The following is a 20547-nucleotide window of genomic DNA, read 5'->3' on the forward strand; positions in this document are numbered from 1 at the left end:
CAAACACAACTGCATCCAGATGAGATATCACTGCAATCTGGCCAAATCTCCAGAGGAGGATGGATAGTTCAACTTCTGCCAAACTCCCCCAAAGACTGCTTCATCCACCAGCAAATAACAGGAAGAAAGTCGGAGGGACAGAAAGTGTTCCAGAGGAGCTTGGCAAATGAACGAGACAAGTGTGGGAGCTTTTCCAGGCAGACTGCTTTGAAGACTGGGTCTTCCTGGTCACCTACAACCTGACAATCGATTGAGCAGAGTCCTGGGCCAGCACACAGCATATGTGTGGCTATGACATCACACACTGGAGGAGAACCTCCATACAAACAAGAAGAACGTGACCAGCTCTGCAGAAAGTCTAAAATGGAGTTAATGTATTTTGGGAAAAGTTAACTCATGTCAGGAAATGTAAAGTATCATCTTAGACACATTCTCCTTCCCCAAGAGATTAAAAATACACACATTTTTTTTGTTTGTTTGTTTGTTTTTTTCTTTTTTGTTTTTTGAGCATGAGACTATCTTTCTATAACTACAGTTTATTCTAGGCAGTATTCGGTACACTGGGTGTGGCAGTTCATGGGGTTTGCTGTTGTTACCTCACTGTGATCAAGGCCAGGACTAAGACTTACTATAGCAGTTTGAATAAAAATGACCCCCACAGGTCCCCAGAAAGTGGCACCATCAAGAGGTGTGGGCTTTTTGGAGTAGGTGTGGCTTTGTCGGAGGAAGTGCATCACTAGGAAGTGGGCTTGGAGGTCTCAAAAGCTCAAGCCAGTTTACTTCCTGCTGCCTGCCAACTGGATGTAGAACTCTCAGTTCCTTCTTCCACATGGTGTCTGCCTGCAGGCTGCCATGTTTCCTGCATGTTAGCCATGTAGATAATAGACTAAACCCCTGACCTGTAAGCCAGTCCCAACTAAATGTTTTCCTTTATAAGAGTTTTTGTGGTCCTGGTGTCTCTTCACAGCAATAAAAACCTAAGGAAGATAGTTACATTTGTTGGCACTGAGAACAAGAGCTGTTCCCACTCCCAGCAGAAGAGCTAGTGAGAATAGTTTTTATTTTCCTCTGTTCCGAATAACTACTTTACTCTAGGTGATTCTATCTAGAGTATAGCCTGCTGTAAGCACAAAAAGAACATCACACTGCAATTTCCCAGAAGAAACTCTACACCACCACCAGGAAGAGCCTCTCACCTGGAGATAGGAAGGATGTGAACTGGTAGAAGATCTCAGAGTCCTTCTTGCGTCCACTGTACCCCACCACACTGCCCACATCCAGGGGGAAGGTCTTGAGGAGAGCACCAGTCGTCAGGTCGTGAAGCTGCAGAATGTTCTTCACATCATGGAGGTAGCACAAGACCAGGAAGTTGGACCTGACACAAGCCACCCACTCTGAAATGACAGGGAGAGAAAAATCAGATAGCATGGCAGAACAGCAGCTCTATAGCCCTACTGTGCTCTAAAGCCCTACTGTGCTCTAAAGCCCCCCTGTGTGTGCAGTCATGATGCTGGGAAAGTTGCTTTATGTTTTAACCCTGTATCTTATCTTCAGCACAGTTCTTTAATAAATGACGGCAGCGGCTATGTTTAGGAAATGAAGTAGCCTCCACCTTGGTGCTGTGCAACCAGGAGTTCACAAGCTTTTGGCACTCACTACAGGACAACCACCACAAAGTTCAGTCTTGAGAACTGCAAGTTATGAAAAAAAATTTCTTTCATAGCGTTTTAGGTAGCAGTCACAGTGACCCTTGGATGCAGGAGTTCTGCAGACTGGACACAAGACACGTGGGCTGCACATATCCCTGCTGTTCTCATCTGTAGCAGTGTGTACTAAAGGTCCATGAGTGGAAGGCTTGGTCCTCAGCCCATGGAGCCAGTTGGAGATGGCAGAACCTTTCAGAATGGAAGGAAGTTGGTTAGACCGAACTGTCCTGGGAGATGAGAGGCCTCCAGCCCGCACTCCCTCTTCCTCTTGTTTAATTTCTGACTGTCCTGAGGTAAGCTATGATTCCAACTATGGCTCACCATGGGCCCAGAAGCAACAGAGCAAATCACTCATGGAGTGAGACCTCTAATACTATGAATCAGAATAAACCTTTCCTTTTTTTTTTTTTAAGTTGATTATGTCAAGCATTTTGTCACAAAGTAACAGAAAGTAATAAAAATAGCTACATACGTATTTTGTATTTGATACCATGCTATGGGGATAGAGAGAGGGAAAAAAACAAAAGCAAATCATAATCATAATGTACTTAAGAGGACTGATCATTTCACAATCAGCCCTTGGCGTATCATCAGACACACTGCAAGGTCCTGGAGAGACAAGCAGAGGAATGAGATCACTTCGGCAGACACCCATGAGCACACAATAGGAAAATGTGGGTGTAAGTTGTAGGATGAGGAACCAGAGCAGGTGAAAGTCTTGGATACAGGGGTGTGGAAATGGGCTGGAGAGGATTTCCAGGAGACAACTGTTAAGAGTGTGTTGAGGTTTGATCTTTTGACATGTACTGTAATGACAAATACTGACCCCCAAGGCCTGCTCCCAAGAATGAGAGAATCACACATACAATGTGACCTTGCTTGTTAATTTAAAACTATCTGTTAAATAAAGATATCAACAGCTAATAGCTGGGCAGAAGAGACATAGGCAAGGTTTGAAGTTCTCTGGCTTGGGGTCTGATGAGACCATGAGGAAGGAGAGGAAGGTGGAAAGAGGAGAAATGCCATGTGGTAAGAATCTTATAGCCATGAAGGCTGGCCTGCTGGAGTTAAGAGCAGCCCAGATGGAACACAGTAAGTAATAACTTGGGGTTATAGATAGGAAAATAGATTCTAATAGCATAGAGAGTAGATATCTGCCTAGCTCTAGTGCTGATTAAGGTTTATCATAAACATAAATGCTTTATGTATTTTATGCGGGAACTGATGATCAAAGGTGGGGAAACAAGCCCTGATGGAGATTAAATATTTTTACAAGGATGGGAGGTGACTCAAGGAATGAAGGCCACAGTGAAGAGAGAGGGAAGGACCCAGAAATGCAAGTGTCAGTGCTTGAGGACCAGGAGGGGCAGAAAGGAATCCTGTAATGACAAGGAGATGCATTTTGAAGACTCAGAAAAAAAGCCATTTAGTTTTGAAGGACAGTGATGCCGGTAGTGGCCTGCCTGGGGGGCGTTTGGTGAGCTGTGGAGAGGAGGGAACTCAGTTAGCCACTGCTGAGGAGGCATGGAAGGTTGACATAAGGATAGCAGTACAGGATGATGCATCTGACATCCTGTATGTCAGACAAGTAAATGCAAAGCAGAGGGCGTCTGTGGAAAGCCGCAGGGAAGCAGGAACGAGCATCGTTATATATGCCAGGAGGAACACTGGGCACGAAGCCCAGCAGGGAAGATACGTCTCAAACACTGCCAGGGCTTGATGTAACAGGGTGTCCTAGCTTGCTTTCAGCTGCTGTGATTAACACTGTGACTAAAACCACCTTAGGAAGGAAAGGTTTTCCTTGGCTTGCAGGTTACATACAGTATGTCACTACAGGAAACCAGGGTTTCCGGTCTATAAGCCTTTCTTATAGAGCCCAGACCATCTAGAGACGGCATCATTACAGTGGGCTGGACAAGAAAACGCCACACTGACATGTCCACGTGCTATTAGGACAGCTGGAGCGCACGGGGAAGGAGGAAACAGAATGGCAGACACAGAAGCCAGCCTGAAGCAGGGGCAGGCCATCAGGAGGGAGGGATGAAGTGGCAGCACAGTGAGCCATGCATCAGATGTACCGAAAGGACAAGCTTTCCTAGGGTTTCATGGTGGGGTTCTTGACACTGCTTACTTTTATGACCCAAGAAACTGGAAACTCACACTCAGAATGTGACTACTCATCCACGAGACCATCAAGACACTGGCCCCTGTGAGGACCACAGGGCATCCATCTTGGGCAGCCTTTATTATCACGCAAACTTTTCCTCAAGCAAAGATCCTAAGAATTCATACTATCCACAAGTAACTTGCTTAGGGGTGGCTTGGTCCAGCAACATATCTCATGTGTTCTGAAGAGAGAAAGAAGCATGGGGTAGATGTGGAGTGAATTCCAGCAGTCAGAGAGCAAGCAAACTGTGTTAACCATGAGCACAGCCAAGTTATAAACTGGACCAAGAGCGCAGACAAACACAGGAGACTGTGGAGTGTCATAAAGGGAAACTCACGCTGTAGCTGCCCTTTGAGTCAACTCTAGATTCTAGGCACAACAGTGCATTCTGCACTGACAGTGTACTGCAATAGTGCTTTCTGCACTGACAGTATACTGCAATAGTGCTTTCTGCACTGACAGTGTACTGCAATAGTGCTTTCTGCACTGACAGTATACTGCAATAGTGCTTTCTGCACTGACAGTGTACTGCAATAGTGCTTTCTGCACTGACAGTGTACTGCAATAGTGCATTCTGCACTGATAGTATACTGCAATAGTGCATTCTGTGCTGACAGTGTACTGCAATAGTGCATTCTGCACTGACAGTGTACTGCAATAGTGCATTCTGCACTGACAGTATACTGCAATAGTGCATTCTGCGCTGACAGTGTACTGCAATAGTGCGTTCTGCACTGTACTGCAATAGTGCATTCTGCACTGACAGTATACTGCAATAGTGCATTCTGTGCTGACAGTGTACTGCAATAGTGCATTCTGCACTGTACTGCAATAGTGCATTCTGCACGGATGGTATACTGCAAAAGTGCATTCTGTACTGACAGTGTACTGCAATAGTGCATTCTGCACAGATGGTATACTGCAATAGTGCATTCTGTGCTGACAGTGTACTGCAACAGTGCATTCTGCAGTGGTACTACACTGCAATGGGGCATGCTGTGCTGACAGTGTACTGCAAACTTTGCTTCTTTTAAGTGACGAGTGTAGTAATACTGAAGACATCCCTTCCCAGTCTACAGAGCTACAGCTTTTTAGAAGGAAACCAGCACCCTCAACTGCCAACTATTAATTTGATTATGTATAAACGACATAGGATCTCACTTGCAGCACAATTTACAGCCTCCCCTTTACTTTAAATGGCAGACGACAATTCAGATGGCTGGGAAACACTGACAGCATCCGTGAAGGCTCCTTGTACAAGAATCCCCAGTGCAACCTAAGCTGTGCCTAAAATCACCAGGATACCTACACGAAGACGTAGGCTTCCACGGTATCCTTTGGACACACCAAGATGTGTCAATCCAACAGAGTAGGGTCAAGCGTGGCACCTTGGCAGTGCTCCTGCCTGTACCCACCTCACGGGGACAGTTCTGCCTCAATGTAGATAGAAGTCATCAGGCTCTCAAAGTGACTCTGAAAGGGTCTTGGCCTGAGGATGCTCAAGGAAATGAAATGGTCCAGCACCTGCTCTACAACTTAGAGCGAGGGTAGACAGCTTTGCGGAAGACAGGAAGGTACTCCTGGTATGCTGTAAAAGTCTTCTCACTATGAGGAGCAGGATTATTCTCTTTCACCCACTGTGAGGAGCCTGGGATAGACAAAGCAGCACTCTGGCCAGAGCTGAAGACATGTCCGCACTGTGGCAGGGATCTGGGAGGCAGGACCAGCTGCCCTGGAGTTGCAGCTGTAGATTTTTCAGGGAAGAGCAGGTGGGGCTGTCATGGGGCTTATCTGATACTGGCATGGCGATTGAAGGTAGAGATCTTGATACAAGACATTGGCAGGGAACAGTCAAATGCCCAGGGCTGGGGAAAGCAAACTCAAACCACAGAAAATGTAGAAATGAGACACAGTGGGAAGTACCCATGGAAACCTGTGACTCTGAGATCAGCTCTCTACTGTCCTAACAGCAATATGAGACTTAAATCCCTGCAAAGCACAGTGGACAAGAAGAAGGACTCTCTTACAGGTCCAGATGTGAACCTAGATCTACATGGCTAAGCACATGTGCCTGAGACCACTGGAGAACACACTGCAGGAGTGCCTGAGAGCACTGGAGAACACACTGCAGGAATGCCTGAGAGCACTGGAGAACACACTGCAGGAGTGCCTGAGATCACTGGAGAACACACTGCAGGAGTGCCTGAGAGCACTGGAGAACACACTGCAGGAGTGCCTAAGAGCACTAAAGAACACACTGCAGGGGTGCCTGAGAGCACTGCAGGAGTGCCTGAGAGCACTGGAGAACACACTGCAGGGATGCCTGAGAGCACTGCAGGAGTGCCTGAAAGCACTGAAGAACACACTGCAGGAGTGCCTGAGAGCACTGGAGAATGAACTGCAGGGGTGCCTGAGAGCACTGGAGAACACACTGCAGGAGTGCCTGAGAGCACTGAAGAACGCACTGCAGGAGTGCCTGAGAGCACTGCAGGAATGCACTGCAGGAATGCACTGGAGAACACACTGCAGGAGTGCCTGAGAGCACTGAAGAACGCACTGCAGGAGTGCCTGAGAGCACTGCAGGAGTGCCTGAGAGCACTGCAGGAGTGCCTGAGAGCACTGAAGAACACACTGCAGGAGTGCCTGAGAGCACTGCAGGAGTGCCTGAGAGCACTGGAGAACACACTGCAGGAGTGCCTGAGAGCACTGGAGAACACACTGCAGGAGTGCTTTCTCTGAGAAGAAGCTTATCTGCAGCCTGGGTGCAATTCTCCACTGCATGCAATACATTTCTAGATGGCCTGAGATGTCCTCACTGAACTTACCACAGAAGCTCACTTCCAGCAAGCAAACTCTTCCAGCAAGGAAGCGCTGACTGAATTCCTCTTTTGTGTAAAAACCTAGTAAGACTAGTGAGTCCTCTAGACAAATTCAGTTTTCATGCACTCATTTATAAGTCAGCATCTTGTTTTTGATGAGTAAGTTCCTGTGACAGCTTTCAATTAAAACAGGGGCAGTCTATTCTCTTTTCTAGCAAGATGGCTGGAAATCCACCTTACATCTACAACAGATAAGAACGAACAGCCAAGGTGATACAAAGGCTGAAAGCTAAGAGCTGCTACTCCTTTAACCAGACAGCATACACTGTTAACACGCGGCCATCCTAATAATTACAAGCCACAGGGTCTGTACAGAGTAACTAGTCAGCAGTCCATGAAGGACCGACCTGTCGATGTTCTCACAAGCACAGTTTCCAAGCTGCCGCCTGCCTCACCTAAGACATCTTTCTCGTGCTCTGGAACGAGCACTTTCCACTTGGACTCGTCAGGGTCCGTGAAGTCGATGTTGATCAGCCGATAATTGGGAGAATTGCGGTTCGTCTTGAAGGTGAACACCGTGCCCTCATTGGTTACGTAGTCATATTCTCCTTCAAAGTTGTCTATCAGTTTTACCCACTTCAGGATTCCTGGGAAGACATAAAGCATTTCTGTCATCTCTGATACTGGAAGAAACGATACAGGTTTCCACTCAGGGAGGTGAGAGGCTCTTTTCTTTCTACAAAGTTCACAGCACAGATGGTACTGGGAGCTGCAGCACACAAGGAAGAGCGAGGGCTAGTTGTGGGTGGGTGCCAAGGAACCATTGAAAACCCCAGCGCTAAAGGGAGATTCAAGGACCAATTTCCTCTTCTGCCCTACCATTCCACACACGTGCTAATACTCTTCTGCCTGAGCAAGTCTCAAATCAGAGCCTGTCTTTCCACCTCTCCTGCCACCCTACAATGTCCCCTCCCCACACATCTGGTCTACAGCAGTGGCCCTCAACCAGGGGCAACAGACTCTGAAATTCCAAGCAGCCTTTGGAAGGTCTATAGCGTGTTTTGGTTGCCATGACTTGGGAGGTGAGGCGTGCTACTGCCATCTAGTGGCAGAGGTCAGAGATGCTATTAAAAATGCTATCAACAAAACAGCAAGCAGCCAGCTCAAAAGTCAGTAGCACCAAGTCTCAGAAGCACTAGCTTTCTGCCTGGTTTTGCCATGACCATTGGTATACTCTATTCCAGGCAGCTCAGTGTCTTAACACACTAACCAGGTCCATGGTGGGGCCTTTGGACCTTCCGGCACCTTTCCCGTTACACTCTGAACTAAGTTCCCACACCATAAAACAGTCCTTCCTCAACTTCACACACTCAAAATCTTGCCACCCCTGCTGTGGTCTTGGCAAGCTAAAGGCAGTATCCTCTGCCTGGCCCACTCTCCAGTGGCCAGCCACTTCTAACAGGCTCACACTCAATGCTTTCCTCAAGCTAGAGCTGAGTGCTTATAGGTTTACTTAGCTTGGAGGTATTTTAAAGATACAAAGAAAGGCTGCATAGAATGAAGTTACAGCACTTTCTAGTCCTTTACTCCTAGGATCTGGTATGCATCGGTCACCAACAGCATTTGCTGCCGTTCTGTAGATGGCTCTCTGCGTACCACCTTTAATGAGTAAACATTCACTGGACCACAGCTGCTTCAGGACCTGCCTGACACACAGACTCAATGACTGTCCTGGAAAATGTATGCACAAAAGAACTCTATGACTTTAGGAATTCTCTAAACACCTCCTGCCTTCAATGCCACAGGACACATCTATTTTAACCTGGACAGTCGTTCCTATGCCACTATCTTCTCTAAGTACCTGACACGTCATACTTGAACCCACAGAGTATCTCTGCATAATGTGTTGTCAAGTTAAACGTATAGGGGAAAGCGCAATTCCAACATGGCTGTAAAACTTAAAAATATTTTTTATTTAAATTAACTTTATTTAAAAGACTTGGAATTTAAAAGCAACGCCACACACAGAAATTAACCAGACCCTAAGTCTATGCATCTCAATGACCTTCTATGCAGAAAGAACGGCCATGCAGCAGCTCTGGGGCTTCACACTGAATTTACAGTCTTGCTATCAAATGTATCACATGCACTTACCTACCACCAAACCCCCAAACCCATGACAGTTAGAACTAAAAGAATAATTAGCTTTATATTCTCTTTTTAACTTGTATCCATTACAGCATCCTCTAATATTTAGCTTTTCTTATTGTCTTTTCTACATGTTAAACTGTACCCATTTATATCTTTGTTTTAATATATATATATAATTGGCTAAGTTCCCCATGAGGGAGACTGTATGTTTTTTTCTTTGTGAGATTCTGTAACCTCTCTGAATATCATATATTTAATAAAACCCATCCATTTTCCTGCACACGTTGTGATTACATTTTTCTTTTCTTTTTTTTTTGTTTGTTTTTTTGTTTTGTTTTGTTTTGTTTTGTTGAGACAGGGTTTCTCTGTGTAGCCCTGGCTGTCCTGGAACTCACTCTGTAGACCAGGCTGGCCTCAAACTCAGAAATCCGCCTGCCTCTGCCTCCCAAGTGCTGGGATTAAAGCCGTGCGCCACCACCGCCTGGCGCATTTTTCTTTATAGCTGCATAGTATTCCACTGGAATAATATATCGTATTTTCATTAACTATTCATTTGTTGTTGTTCATATAGGTTGATTCCAGTTCTTTGCTACAGTCAAGGAAAAGGCATCAATAAACATGGGGTGCAGCTATCACTATGCTGGGGTGCTGAAAGAACAGATGAGGGGCCAGGGCCTTACCCGGCAGGACATTTCAACAGGAGGCCTTTGTGCTGCAGAATCCTTTGACAGAAGAAGCGATTAGCAAAAAAAAAAAAAAAAAAAAAAAAGGGAGAAAGGTATTTTGGCTGCACCATGGGGGCTAATGCATTTTTGTTACTTACAAGTGAGAACCCTGTTGATTTAAATGGACAACAGGAAAATAACTTTTTCAAGGCTGTCTTAATCTCTTCAGTAGCATGCATGGTCCAGCTAGCACTTAACTGCTATGGGATCTACTGCCTCTGATTCAATCAGCCAGACTGATTAGATGCTAAAGAAAAACAATGCATCTGTACTGAACATTAGACTTCTCTAGCCCACAGACAATGCGGAACAGCGACCGTTTACACAGTACTCGTATGTCTTAGCTCTTATTATGTCTAGAAAGGATGTGAAACACACAGACAGATGTGGAGGTTCCCAAGAGAACACTTTGACAGTTATATAACAGACTTGTGGATGCTGTTGTCAGCCAGCAGTCCTGGAATCCATGTCACATGGACACCAGGGAACAGCTGTTTTGCGTCTTTAAATAGCTGTAATCATATGACAGATTCACAGTGAACCAGTGATAACAAACAGGGGTGCTCGAACACTGTCCCAGGCGATTGACTTTTGTACCTGTGTATGAAACTGAGTGGCCCTGCGGGACACTCCCAACCACTCTGGCTTGTTTCTGTTATCTACAAACAAGTCTTCATCAAAAGAGGAGGCTGGAAAGACGGCCCAGCAGAAAACAACACTAGCCTTCTACCAGAGAACTCCAGTTTAATTCCCACCAACTGTGGTGGCTCCCATCTGTCCAAAACTCCAGTTCTGGGCATCCAACATCCTCTACTGGCACAGACATGCAGGCAAAACACACGCACGCGCGTAGGCGCGCGCACACACACACACACATATACACATGCACACACACACATATATACACATGCACACACACACACACACACATATATATATAACACACATGCACACACACATATGCATACACACACAGACATACACACACATACACATGCACATAGACATATACACACATACACACATGCACACACACACCTCTGCAGAAGGCTCACTGGTAAGCAGTTCACAGCTTCAGATCCACCCACTCCGATGTTCACTCAGACACTGGCTTGCCTCTGGAAGTCTGACTGAAACAATGATCCTATTTCAGTGACCTGCAAACTGACCAGTTCAGTAACCTTATGAAAAGTGAACTCGGGACAGCATCATAAGACCATTTATGTGGGGTCCCATGAGCTTGTAGCAAAGGTTACTGACCTGGCCAGCCTGATGTCTCTAGTTAATGAAGCACACTAACTTAGGCAGTTCTGTCAGGGTATTCTGTAGATATGATTAGAGTAAAGCACAGGCTATTGTTCTGACAACAGATGAGCCTCGCTCAACAACTGAAAAGTCAAAAGGTTAGAGGTGAGGCCTCACTGGAGAAGAAGAGATTCCACTTAGGGAACCAGCATCAGCCTGCTTGTTGTTGACAAGCAGACCCACAGAGCTCACACTTGCCCGAATGGTGAGTTTCCGTTCACATTCACATGATTCCCTGCAATGGTATTCTCCTGAGTAGTCACTCTCTCCCCAGCCCCATCTGCGGCTCTCCTTCACACATCCACACGGCACACTGCTCGCTGGCAGTAAGGTGGAGCTAGCAATCCCACTCAGTGTGTGAACATGTGGATGGCACTTCCTTACCTATGTGAAGTTAAGCAATTTGTGTGTTTTAATTTGTTAGCTTGTATCCTTTAATAGCATAAGCCTATTTAATAATTCAAAGACTTGATGAAGTTATAAACAGAAAACGCAAACAGCTCTGTCTCGAGCTCTCTCTCCCTCTCCCCCCTCCTTCCCTCCCTCCTTCCTCCTTTCCTCCCTCCCCCTTCCTTTCCTCCCTTCCCCCCTCCTTTCTTCCCCCTTTCCCCTCTCAAAGGAACACTGTAATTTGGAATTTTAATAAGCCAGGGGAAGCCCAAATCCTTTCTACCACCTAAGAAGCATGAGTTTGGGCTCACGGACAGCAACAATGTTTCATGTGAGGTCAACCTAGAGGTTCTGGCTGGGCTATACAGAGACTCAGAGACCAGTAGTGGCTTCTCCTTACAGAGAAGGTGAACAGTGGTGGCTGTAGTTTTGAGACCAATATAGGTACCTCTACCTTTTAAAATAAAATAAATAGCTTTAGTGTATATCTGCATAGCACTAGAATAAATGGCTGACCATCCTGCTACAGGCCTAAACGTGCTCTGTGACAGCCAGAATGACAGCATATACTCCTTATTCAGAATGATGCAGCGCCCAATCAAAAGGGAATATCTCTGTGTCAGAATGGTGGGTACTATTAATGAGGCAAATAAATTATAAATTGTCCAGTTTGAAAGCCCATGTGAAGAGTCTCTACTGTACACTAACTAGTTCGTTAGGCATCTGCATCTGGATGTCAGCTTATGTGACAGATTTTCAGACCCAGGTCAAACTTCAACACAGTAAATTATGGAACTAGAAGCATCAATGTCTGACTGTAGTACAGCAGGCCACCTTTCAACTGGCCATCAGCCTGAGCTAGCTGCAGACTTACAGATCCACCTGGCTCTACCCACACGGTGCCGGGGTTAAAGGTCAGTATTACCTGCCTGGTGACCGACCACCTTCAATTTTTAAGGGGCTGGTTCTGCACTCACTACGATGACATACGAGGCTTCAGAAAGCAAAATACAAGGCTCAGGAAGGGTCATCCTATGATTACCAGTTAATCTGGTAAATACCCACCTTTATATTAACCACCTGCCTCTGACAGTTTACATCCTAACAACTGTATGACTCTAAACAGCTACAGATTCCAGCTTCTCCCCGATACAAGAGGCCTTACCACAAATAGGAACAGAAGCGCATGCTTCATCTATCCACAGCTAAAATTCTCCTTGTCTTTATCTACACGCAATAGCACAAAAAGAACAACCTGCATGGACTGAGCTGACGTGGTAGGAAGACAGTTTCCTGAGAGTCAACTAGAAGGCTGAAACACCGCAGCTTAATGGCGTACCCTGGGATAGTTACACAGGTCTGAAATGACTTACCGGTGATGCCATCGGATTCCTGCTGGAGGTCACAATACCACAGTCGATTTACTGGGTCACATCCCTCCCAGATCGATAATAAGACATATCGACCGTCATCGGATAGCTACAAAGAGGCAAAAAAACACATAAGCCCAAGTCCCAGACCTGCTCTCTTAGCAGATTGCTAAATATGCATTAATTACTATTTTCATCGTTGTGACCACATACCTCAAAGAATCTTGAAGGAAAAAGGGTTGAGTTTGTGGTTTAAGGGGCTACAGTCAACCATGACAAGGAAGGCTGCAGGAACTTGATCACATCTGGGTGGACAGGAAACAGAGACAGGTGGGCAGCCAGGCTGGGCTATAAACCTCAAGGCCCACCGGACAGTAACAGACTTCCTCCAGCTAGGCCCACCCATTCAAGGATCCATGACCTGTCAAAACAGCGCCTCCAGCTGGGGACCAAGCTTGGGTGAACATTTTACATCCAACTAAGGGAAAGGAAACTTCAAGTGCAGGGCCTTTCCTCCAAACTGGAGCTGAGAATGAAGTTACTTTAAAAAAGAAAGTATGTAGGTGTAGATTTGCATTCCATCTTTCGGGTGGGGTGTGTGAACGCTGGTCAACGAAAAGCAGAAAACAGGACATTAGACTGTATTTTGCCCTATTCCATCTTCAGGTGCTGGGCTTGTCGGAAGTGCAGATACACTGCTTTGGAGGTACTACTTCTGTGCTACGTGATCACTGGTCATGTTCTTATGTAGGGATTTGTGGTCACATGTTCCAGGCCAGGCGTCGGGTTGGAAGTAGGGGAGCTCCTATCATCCTCAGGTGGGTGCCAGGGTTTCTAAACCCACTCAGCCTTACCAAGTTTCCTGACAGGGTCTACTGTCCCACTCATAGGTATTTAAGTATTATCAGGAAAATAGGATGTGATAATTTGTATATAAACTTCTCACCTATTATCTAAGAATGTGTAGTTTGATATTTTGAACACTAACACATTTAACCTCTAGGTCTACCTGTGGGCTACCTGTTCTTAGAGTTACAGTTCTAAATGAGCAAGGGTTAGCAGAGTGGATGCAGATACAGACGTCCAAGGCTACATCACACATGTCCACCGAGTGGTGCTTCACACATTTCCTTAGTCAATTCTACCACAAGATCTCAGAGGTAAAGAGCCTCAACTTCTGGAAATTTCAAGTATGAAACAGCATACCCATAGGTAGTAAAAAAAAAAATTCATGATAAAAATCTAAAGTAAGGAGTAATGTGTAATTGTTAAGACCTGGTGCAAGCAGCACCAACCTATGCATGTCCTTCCACGGCTCATTTTCATGTAATATCTTTTCGATTACTAGCTTTCATTGACCTATATAAATTTAATCTATATATCATACCTGCTGGATGCTATACATACAATCTAGGGATACCACCCGACTGAGCCTTCTCCCTGCTAGTAAATATTTAGATGGTTTCAGCTTCCTTCACACTAGAAACAATTCTTTAGGAAAAAAAAAAATCTTAAACATATCTGTAACCTAAAGTGCTTCCCAGGTTGTAGATATAAAACGGAAGTGATTAGTCACTGGATGTGCACACACTCAACCTTGTAGACAGCTGTACCCACACGGCATTACTGGCCGCGGTGTACGAGATTCAGTATCGATGCAGTCTCGTGATTGTTAACGTTGCGACAGCTTGGCTGAGCCAGTGTCCAGATATCTGTTAAGCATCAATCAAGATGCTTCTGTAGTAATGGCTCTTAAATGAGTGGACACGGAGCAAAGCATACTTCCCTCCATAACGTGGGCGCACCTTGTTTAATCAATCAGCTATGGGTCGTAAGAGAACAGGGGCTGCCTGCAGCCCAAGTACAGCTCTGCAGTTTCCAACCTGTTGACTCAGTCTTCTGCTTAAAGAACTGGCAAGCCTCTAGTCACAGGGCACATTTTTAAAATTCTCTGTCTTTATGAACACACACACAAATGCACAGACAGACACACACACAGACAGACAGACACACACACACACACTTGACTCTTGTTCTATATAGGAGCCCTGCTACACTTTCCAACGTTGATTCTTTTATTTGGTCATTCCATAGACATATCCTAAGTATTTATGTACAAATTCATGTATATGTTTAATTTATATATGTTAATGATGTGTCAGTAAACTCACAGAAAAGGTCACACCTGATAAAGGAGACACTCACAGATAAATATGGAACTATGCCACATATTATTCACCAACAAATGCCACAAATAACAGGAAGAAATCTTAGCAAAGGGGACAGGACATGTGGTGAAGATCTGTAGTTTTAAAAAGAACATGGGGCAGGCCCCGTGGGGAGGTCTCTTGGCACAGCTCATTGGTAATGCCGCACAGCTGTCATTTCATTTGACTTTATCCATATGTAGTGTGTGTGTGTGTGTGTGTGTGTGTGTGTGTGTGTGTGTTTAATCTGGAGGCTTTTGGTATTTTCTCGTTACTTTCACTTATTTGCAAGTAGATTACTACAGACTTGGCTTTAACAGTGTGCTTGGAATTTGCTGTGCTCCTTGGATCCGTGGGTTTGTGTATTTTATCAAACGTAACTTTGTTTTCCTTTGCATTTCTCCCTCATTTACATTTAAGAACACCCCCATTTCTATCCTGGCATTTCAAACAGACAATGAGCTTCACTTGGTCCTGTCTAACATTTTCTAAAAGCCTTTGTAAATTATTTCTGTAGTGTTTTAAAATCTTTGCTAACTCATCTGCCATTTCTGAATTTACTCCTATGTTCCAGGATTGTTCTGGCTCTAGGTCACATTATTCTGCTTCGTCGGCCATGTGGGGACTTCCGAATTGGATTCTGCGACTTGGAATGTTGTCAGGACATTTTCTTTCTAATCTGCCTGGAAAATGTTTTGAATCAATTAATTTGCTGGCAAACTAGCTGGCTCCATTCCCACATGCTCGCCAGCCTTGTTGGCTAAGGTCTGCAGCCTGACTGCGAAAGCCCTAGCTCTCTAGGACCACTGATTCCCTAGGTGCTGATAAGGCTTTGTGACTTTTGTCACCCAGCCTTGTCAAGCCTTCAGTAGTTTATAGCCCTGGGTCTTGTGCTGAGCCTGAATTAGGGAGCCCCATTCCAGGCGCATGCGTCTTGACAGACTGCTGAAGCCACAGAGCGATCCTAAAGTAAATCCCTATGACTCTTCCAGGGAAGTCCCCACTGCCACACAGATTCTAGTAACTGCTGTCTCTCTGGATCCTTAGTTTGGTGAGAATAAGATGTTTCGAGTTCTTTATCTTTGTGCTGGTGTCCCTAATGCACCTCAAGGTGTTAGGCTGAGGCGACTGTAGGCACAACCTCTCTCGTGTGTCCCCCCAACTATCTGTTACAGAAGGTCTGCAACTGTTACCTCAGCTCTTCCCTTAGCTCTCTAGCTTCTCAGGCCAGGAGCTGAGGCCAGTACCGTACAGACCAGCATGTGACCGGTGAGTGACCGGCGTGGCTAGTGACAAGTACCCTAGGTCTAGTGAGCCCATTGAAAGGAAACAAGACCTAATTTGGTTTTCAATATCCAATCTGAGATTCTGTAGTTTTTAAAAACTACTGCTATCAAGTCTTTCCAGCATTCTGTTCTTGCTCTTCCCTCTTTTCTTTTCTGTTCTTGTTCTAGAGGGCGAATGTGAGGTTTCCAGGCCAAGCATGTGTTCTACCAATCAGCTACTATCCCAGACCAACCAACAGACCTCCCTCCTCCTCTCCTCCTCCTCTCCTCCTCCTTCTCCCTCTCCATGTACATTTTTTAAAAAGACAATTTCATGTAGCTCAGGCTGGCCTTGAACTCGATATGCAGCCACAGATGGCCTTCAGTTCCTTCCTGGTCCTTCTGGCCCCACTAACTGAGTGCTAGGATTACAGGCATGTACGACTAGAACTCCTCACAGTCAATTTCTTTATGAACCTTTCTTTTTCACTTCAGATTGATCAGAGTCACGCATCTGATCTCTTTTCTGCTTTTAATAAAGCAAGCTAACAAACTAATACTGCTCACCATCTGAGCCCCTCCTTTTCAGATTGTCCTATATGAAAAGTATCAGTAATCACAATTATAATTTTATTAGATATTATGCAAAGCAGCCTCTTTAACATTAATTAGTCCAGGCTTTTGTTCTCTTGTCCTTTGAAAACAGACAGAAACTGCGCAGCTGCCTAGAGCCACGGCACATCAATCACGAATGACAGTTCTTCAGCTGCAGCGCCTCACTCAACGGAAAAACAGAACAGCGACGTTCGTGCAAGAGCACCAGACCTTGGCAAGCAGCTGCTGCTAGCCCATCCCAAGAGCTCTCTCCCCAGCACCACTAGACTAACAGTTCCAGCAGTTCATAGTTAGTCTAAGGCAGAAGTCCCCGGGCACACCGCTGTCACAGTGCCAGTTAAGACAGGTGTCCTCCTCCTGATGAGTCTCACAGAGTCTGTTTAACTGGAAACAACTTTGATTTTTCAATGTTCAAGCTATCAATCTCAAAACTACATATACATTATTTTCTTCTGAATGTATAAATTAGAAAAAAACCTTTCTCCACTAAAAATTAATTAGGGACAACAGCTGCCTAGCTTCTTAGACTACTTTAAGGTAATTTTAAAGATGACTTTTTAGAGATCACTGGGAAGACAAACATTCTGCTAATATGGTCTTTCTGACTCTTATCGGATAAGGTGACTTTCTTAAAATCCAGAGGAAAGGAAAAAAAAAATCAAGAAGCAAATAAACTAGAGAGTCAGGGTCAGGGCTTTGATGGACAGCCTAAGTTCTCCTCTATAAAGTATTCTGGTTTAAGTAGTATGATAGTAGCTATAGCAACCTCGCTTTCTGGAAGCAATCTGACTAAAAACACTTTGCAAAAGAGAAGCAGCAATGTTAGCCTGGCCAGTTATGAAACATGTAATTCCTAAGTTTCTAGTTTTCATAGTCTTATTTTACAAGATTTTAAGTCCTGTACACTTCCTTAAAGACAGTCACTTTTGTCCTTGATAAAACATTAACACAAGCAAAACCCCAAGAATGACTATAAATGAGGCAGTTATGTTCTGATACTAGATCTACCTACCTTCCTCACGGCATTGGTAGGAATCAAAGCTTCAAGTCACCATTCTTTTTTTTTTTTTAAAGGATATTTATTTACACTTCAGATGCTCTCTTCTTTCCCCATTGCCCCCAGACATCTATTCCATCTCCCCTCCTCCTGCTTCTATGAAAGTGTCCTCACCCACTCCCACTTCCCCACCCTCAAATTCCCCCACACTGGGGCATCCAGTTTTCATGGGACCAAGGACCTCCTCTCCCACCTATGCCCAACAAGGCCATCCTCCCCTACATATATAGCTGGAGCCATGGGTCCCTTCCTATGTGCTCCCAGGCTGGTGGTTTAGACCCTGGGAGCTCTTGTTGGTTGGTATTGTTGCTCTATGGCCGCAAACCCTTCAGCTCCTTCAGTCTTCTCTCTCAGTCCTCCATTGGGAACTCCTTGATTAGTTCAATGGTTAGCTGTGAGCATCTGCCGCTGAGTATGTCAGACTCTGGCAGACCTCTAAGGAGACAGCTATATCAGGCTCCTGTCAGCACGCACTTCCTGGCATCCACAACAGCATCTGCCTTTGGGAAAGTCACCATTCTTACTGCTATAAAGTTTACTGATAGCTAAATTCTATGGCGTCCTCTGGCTTACATTTAGAGTGCTGATTTAACCCAACTAGAAATTAACGAAGGGGAAAAGAAAAAGGATGCTGGCATCTGGATTTGCTTTGGTCACAGCTACTTGGAAATACTACCAATAAGATGAAGACTGAGTTGTGTGCTGTCTCACTGCTGGAGTGAGCTACCACAGGGAGGTTCACAAACAAAACCTTCTTGAAAATAAAGCATACTTATTTACCTAGAGTAGATGAGGGCACACGAGTGTCACCAAAGCTGATTTCAGTAGGACCACCCAGCTTCTATTTTCTCTACAAAAGACATGCCACAAACATAGCTACCCAGTGGATCATAGCTAAGGACGAGTTTATTCAATCAAGATTACTGAAGGGTTATCCAGTGGCTGCCACTGAACTCAATTCTAGATTACACCGAAAACCAGGGCAGGGCTCTGAGAGCTAACACTAAGATGTCTGAGACAGACAGATGCAAACAGGAATAATCAATCTTGTTGACTAAACAGGATGTATGGTGGTCAGAGAGGAGCAACTAGTGGAAAAAGCTCTGAGAAACGTAGATCCCAGAATGCTTTGGGAAAATATGTCCCCAATTCCGAAGGAGGAGTCAGACTTTTAAAATCAGTTGCTTAAGATTTTCCATCCTTACAACTGTTTCTGCTAGCGTAGGGATGGGGTCCCAGGACCAGGGAACTGCCTAGTGTGCACCCAGGTATACGTGGTGCACTCACTCTCGGTATACGTCTCAGGACTGACAGATGCCACTCTGTAGGACTAAAACACTCACCCGTTTCCATGCTGGAGCTGGAGCAGAGAACTAGCTGTGTGTGTAAAAGGGGCAGAGGAAGCAATGACACCTGAGACTGCAGGCTACAGAGGCAGGGAAATGGAACTGAACAGCTTGGAGAGTTCGTCATGTTCCTCTGAGGCAATCTTTACCAGATTTATTGGACCCCTTTCATAATGTCTTTGAATCATAACAACATCACTTTGATACTGAGTCTGTTCCCAACACTCAATTAAGGAAAATTTCCAAATGCCAAACTCTATGCACATGATGAGTTTTCAGACAGGATTCATGAGTGGCAGAAGAGGGAGTGCCAGGCGTTCAAGCAGCCATGCATACAAGTGTGTATGACCAACCTACATATCTGTAATAGGCAGTCATGTCAGACTAGCCAGCATTCCCAGAGAGTACAATAATACAGCTGGGTAAAACACGAATCTACCCAAATGCCATCTGATATGCTGCCTGGTAAGTTAGAATCTGATACAACAGAACATCCTGAGCAAACACACACAGACACACACACACACACACACACACACACACACACACACACACAAACAGACAAAGGAAATAACTCTATTTAAAATAACACAGCTCTTGACAAGGGATAGACACTTATGTTTCTAACCCATCAATTTTTCCTTTCCTGGTACACAAGCTTGGTTATTCAATAATCCCATTTGTTCTCCTTCCTCCCTTACTGAGTGATACATGAGTCGGGAGGAAAGTAGTCAACCAGCCCTCCAATGAGCAGCAATATCGGTTGATCATCTCTAGTTTAAAAACCCAAAATCTAAGCTGGCAAGATGGCTCAGTAGGTGGAAATGCTAGCTGAGCAAGTCTGATAAACTAAATTTGGTCCCGAGACCCCATAATGGAAGGCATGAACTAACTCCTGATATCCTTCTCTGATCACACATGCACTGTGACAAACACATGTCAGGGTGCTGACATATGACACCACAAGTAGAAAAATTCTACACTGGAGCTCAAGTGGCAGTTTGCAGTCAAAATACAGGCCCTTTGAAAACTAACATTCAGAGATACATGTGTTATAAAGCATGAATATCAACTGGGGTCCTATAATGGCTTAACCTGTCTGTCAATAACCCCAACTTAAGAACTGCCTGGATCAGAATCTGTGGGGCATTTTCTCCATGGCTAATTGATTCTCCTACCATGGGTGGTACCATCCTTAGGCAAGGGGTCCTGAGTGGTAGGAGAAAGGCCGATGGATATGAGCCTGAGGGCAGTTTCCCCAAGGTTTCTGCCCTAACTTCCCTTGATGACTGACTCTAACCAAGTTGTTCTGAGTCCTGGTGTTTATTACAGCACCAGGAAAAAAAATCAGACTGGATGTTAATGCAACAGCACAGTGTTTTACTACGTGTATGTAAACAGTACAAGAGCTGAAGGAAGTCAAT

The 20547-nt window shown here is 45.0% G+C and overlaps 1 protein-coding gene across 1 annotated transcript in view; it reads right to left on the reverse strand.

Moving 5' to 3' along the window:
* The window catches only part of Prep (prolyl endopeptidase), an 88210-nt gene that overhangs the window by 32403 nt on the left and 35260 nt on the right, over window positions 1-20547 (reverse strand). The window contains exons 7-9 of the mRNA XM_028775811.1: window positions 12637-12742; window positions 7148-7339; window positions 1197-1394 (exon numbers count right to left, since the gene is read on the reverse strand). Of these exons, the coding sequence (XP_028631644.1) occupies window positions 1197-1394; window positions 7148-7339; window positions 12637-12742 (496 nt within the window). The remainder of the gene's footprint in view (window positions 1-1196; window positions 1395-7147; window positions 7340-12636; window positions 12743-20547) is intronic.

The sequence above is a fragment of the Grammomys surdaster genome, unplaced genomic scaffold, assembly GCF_004785775.1.
Source record: "Grammomys surdaster isolate TR1022 unplaced genomic scaffold, NIH_TR_1.0 261, whole genome shotgun sequence".
NCBI classification, from domain to species: domain Eukaryota; kingdom Metazoa; phylum Chordata; class Mammalia; order Rodentia; family Muridae; genus Grammomys; species Grammomys surdaster.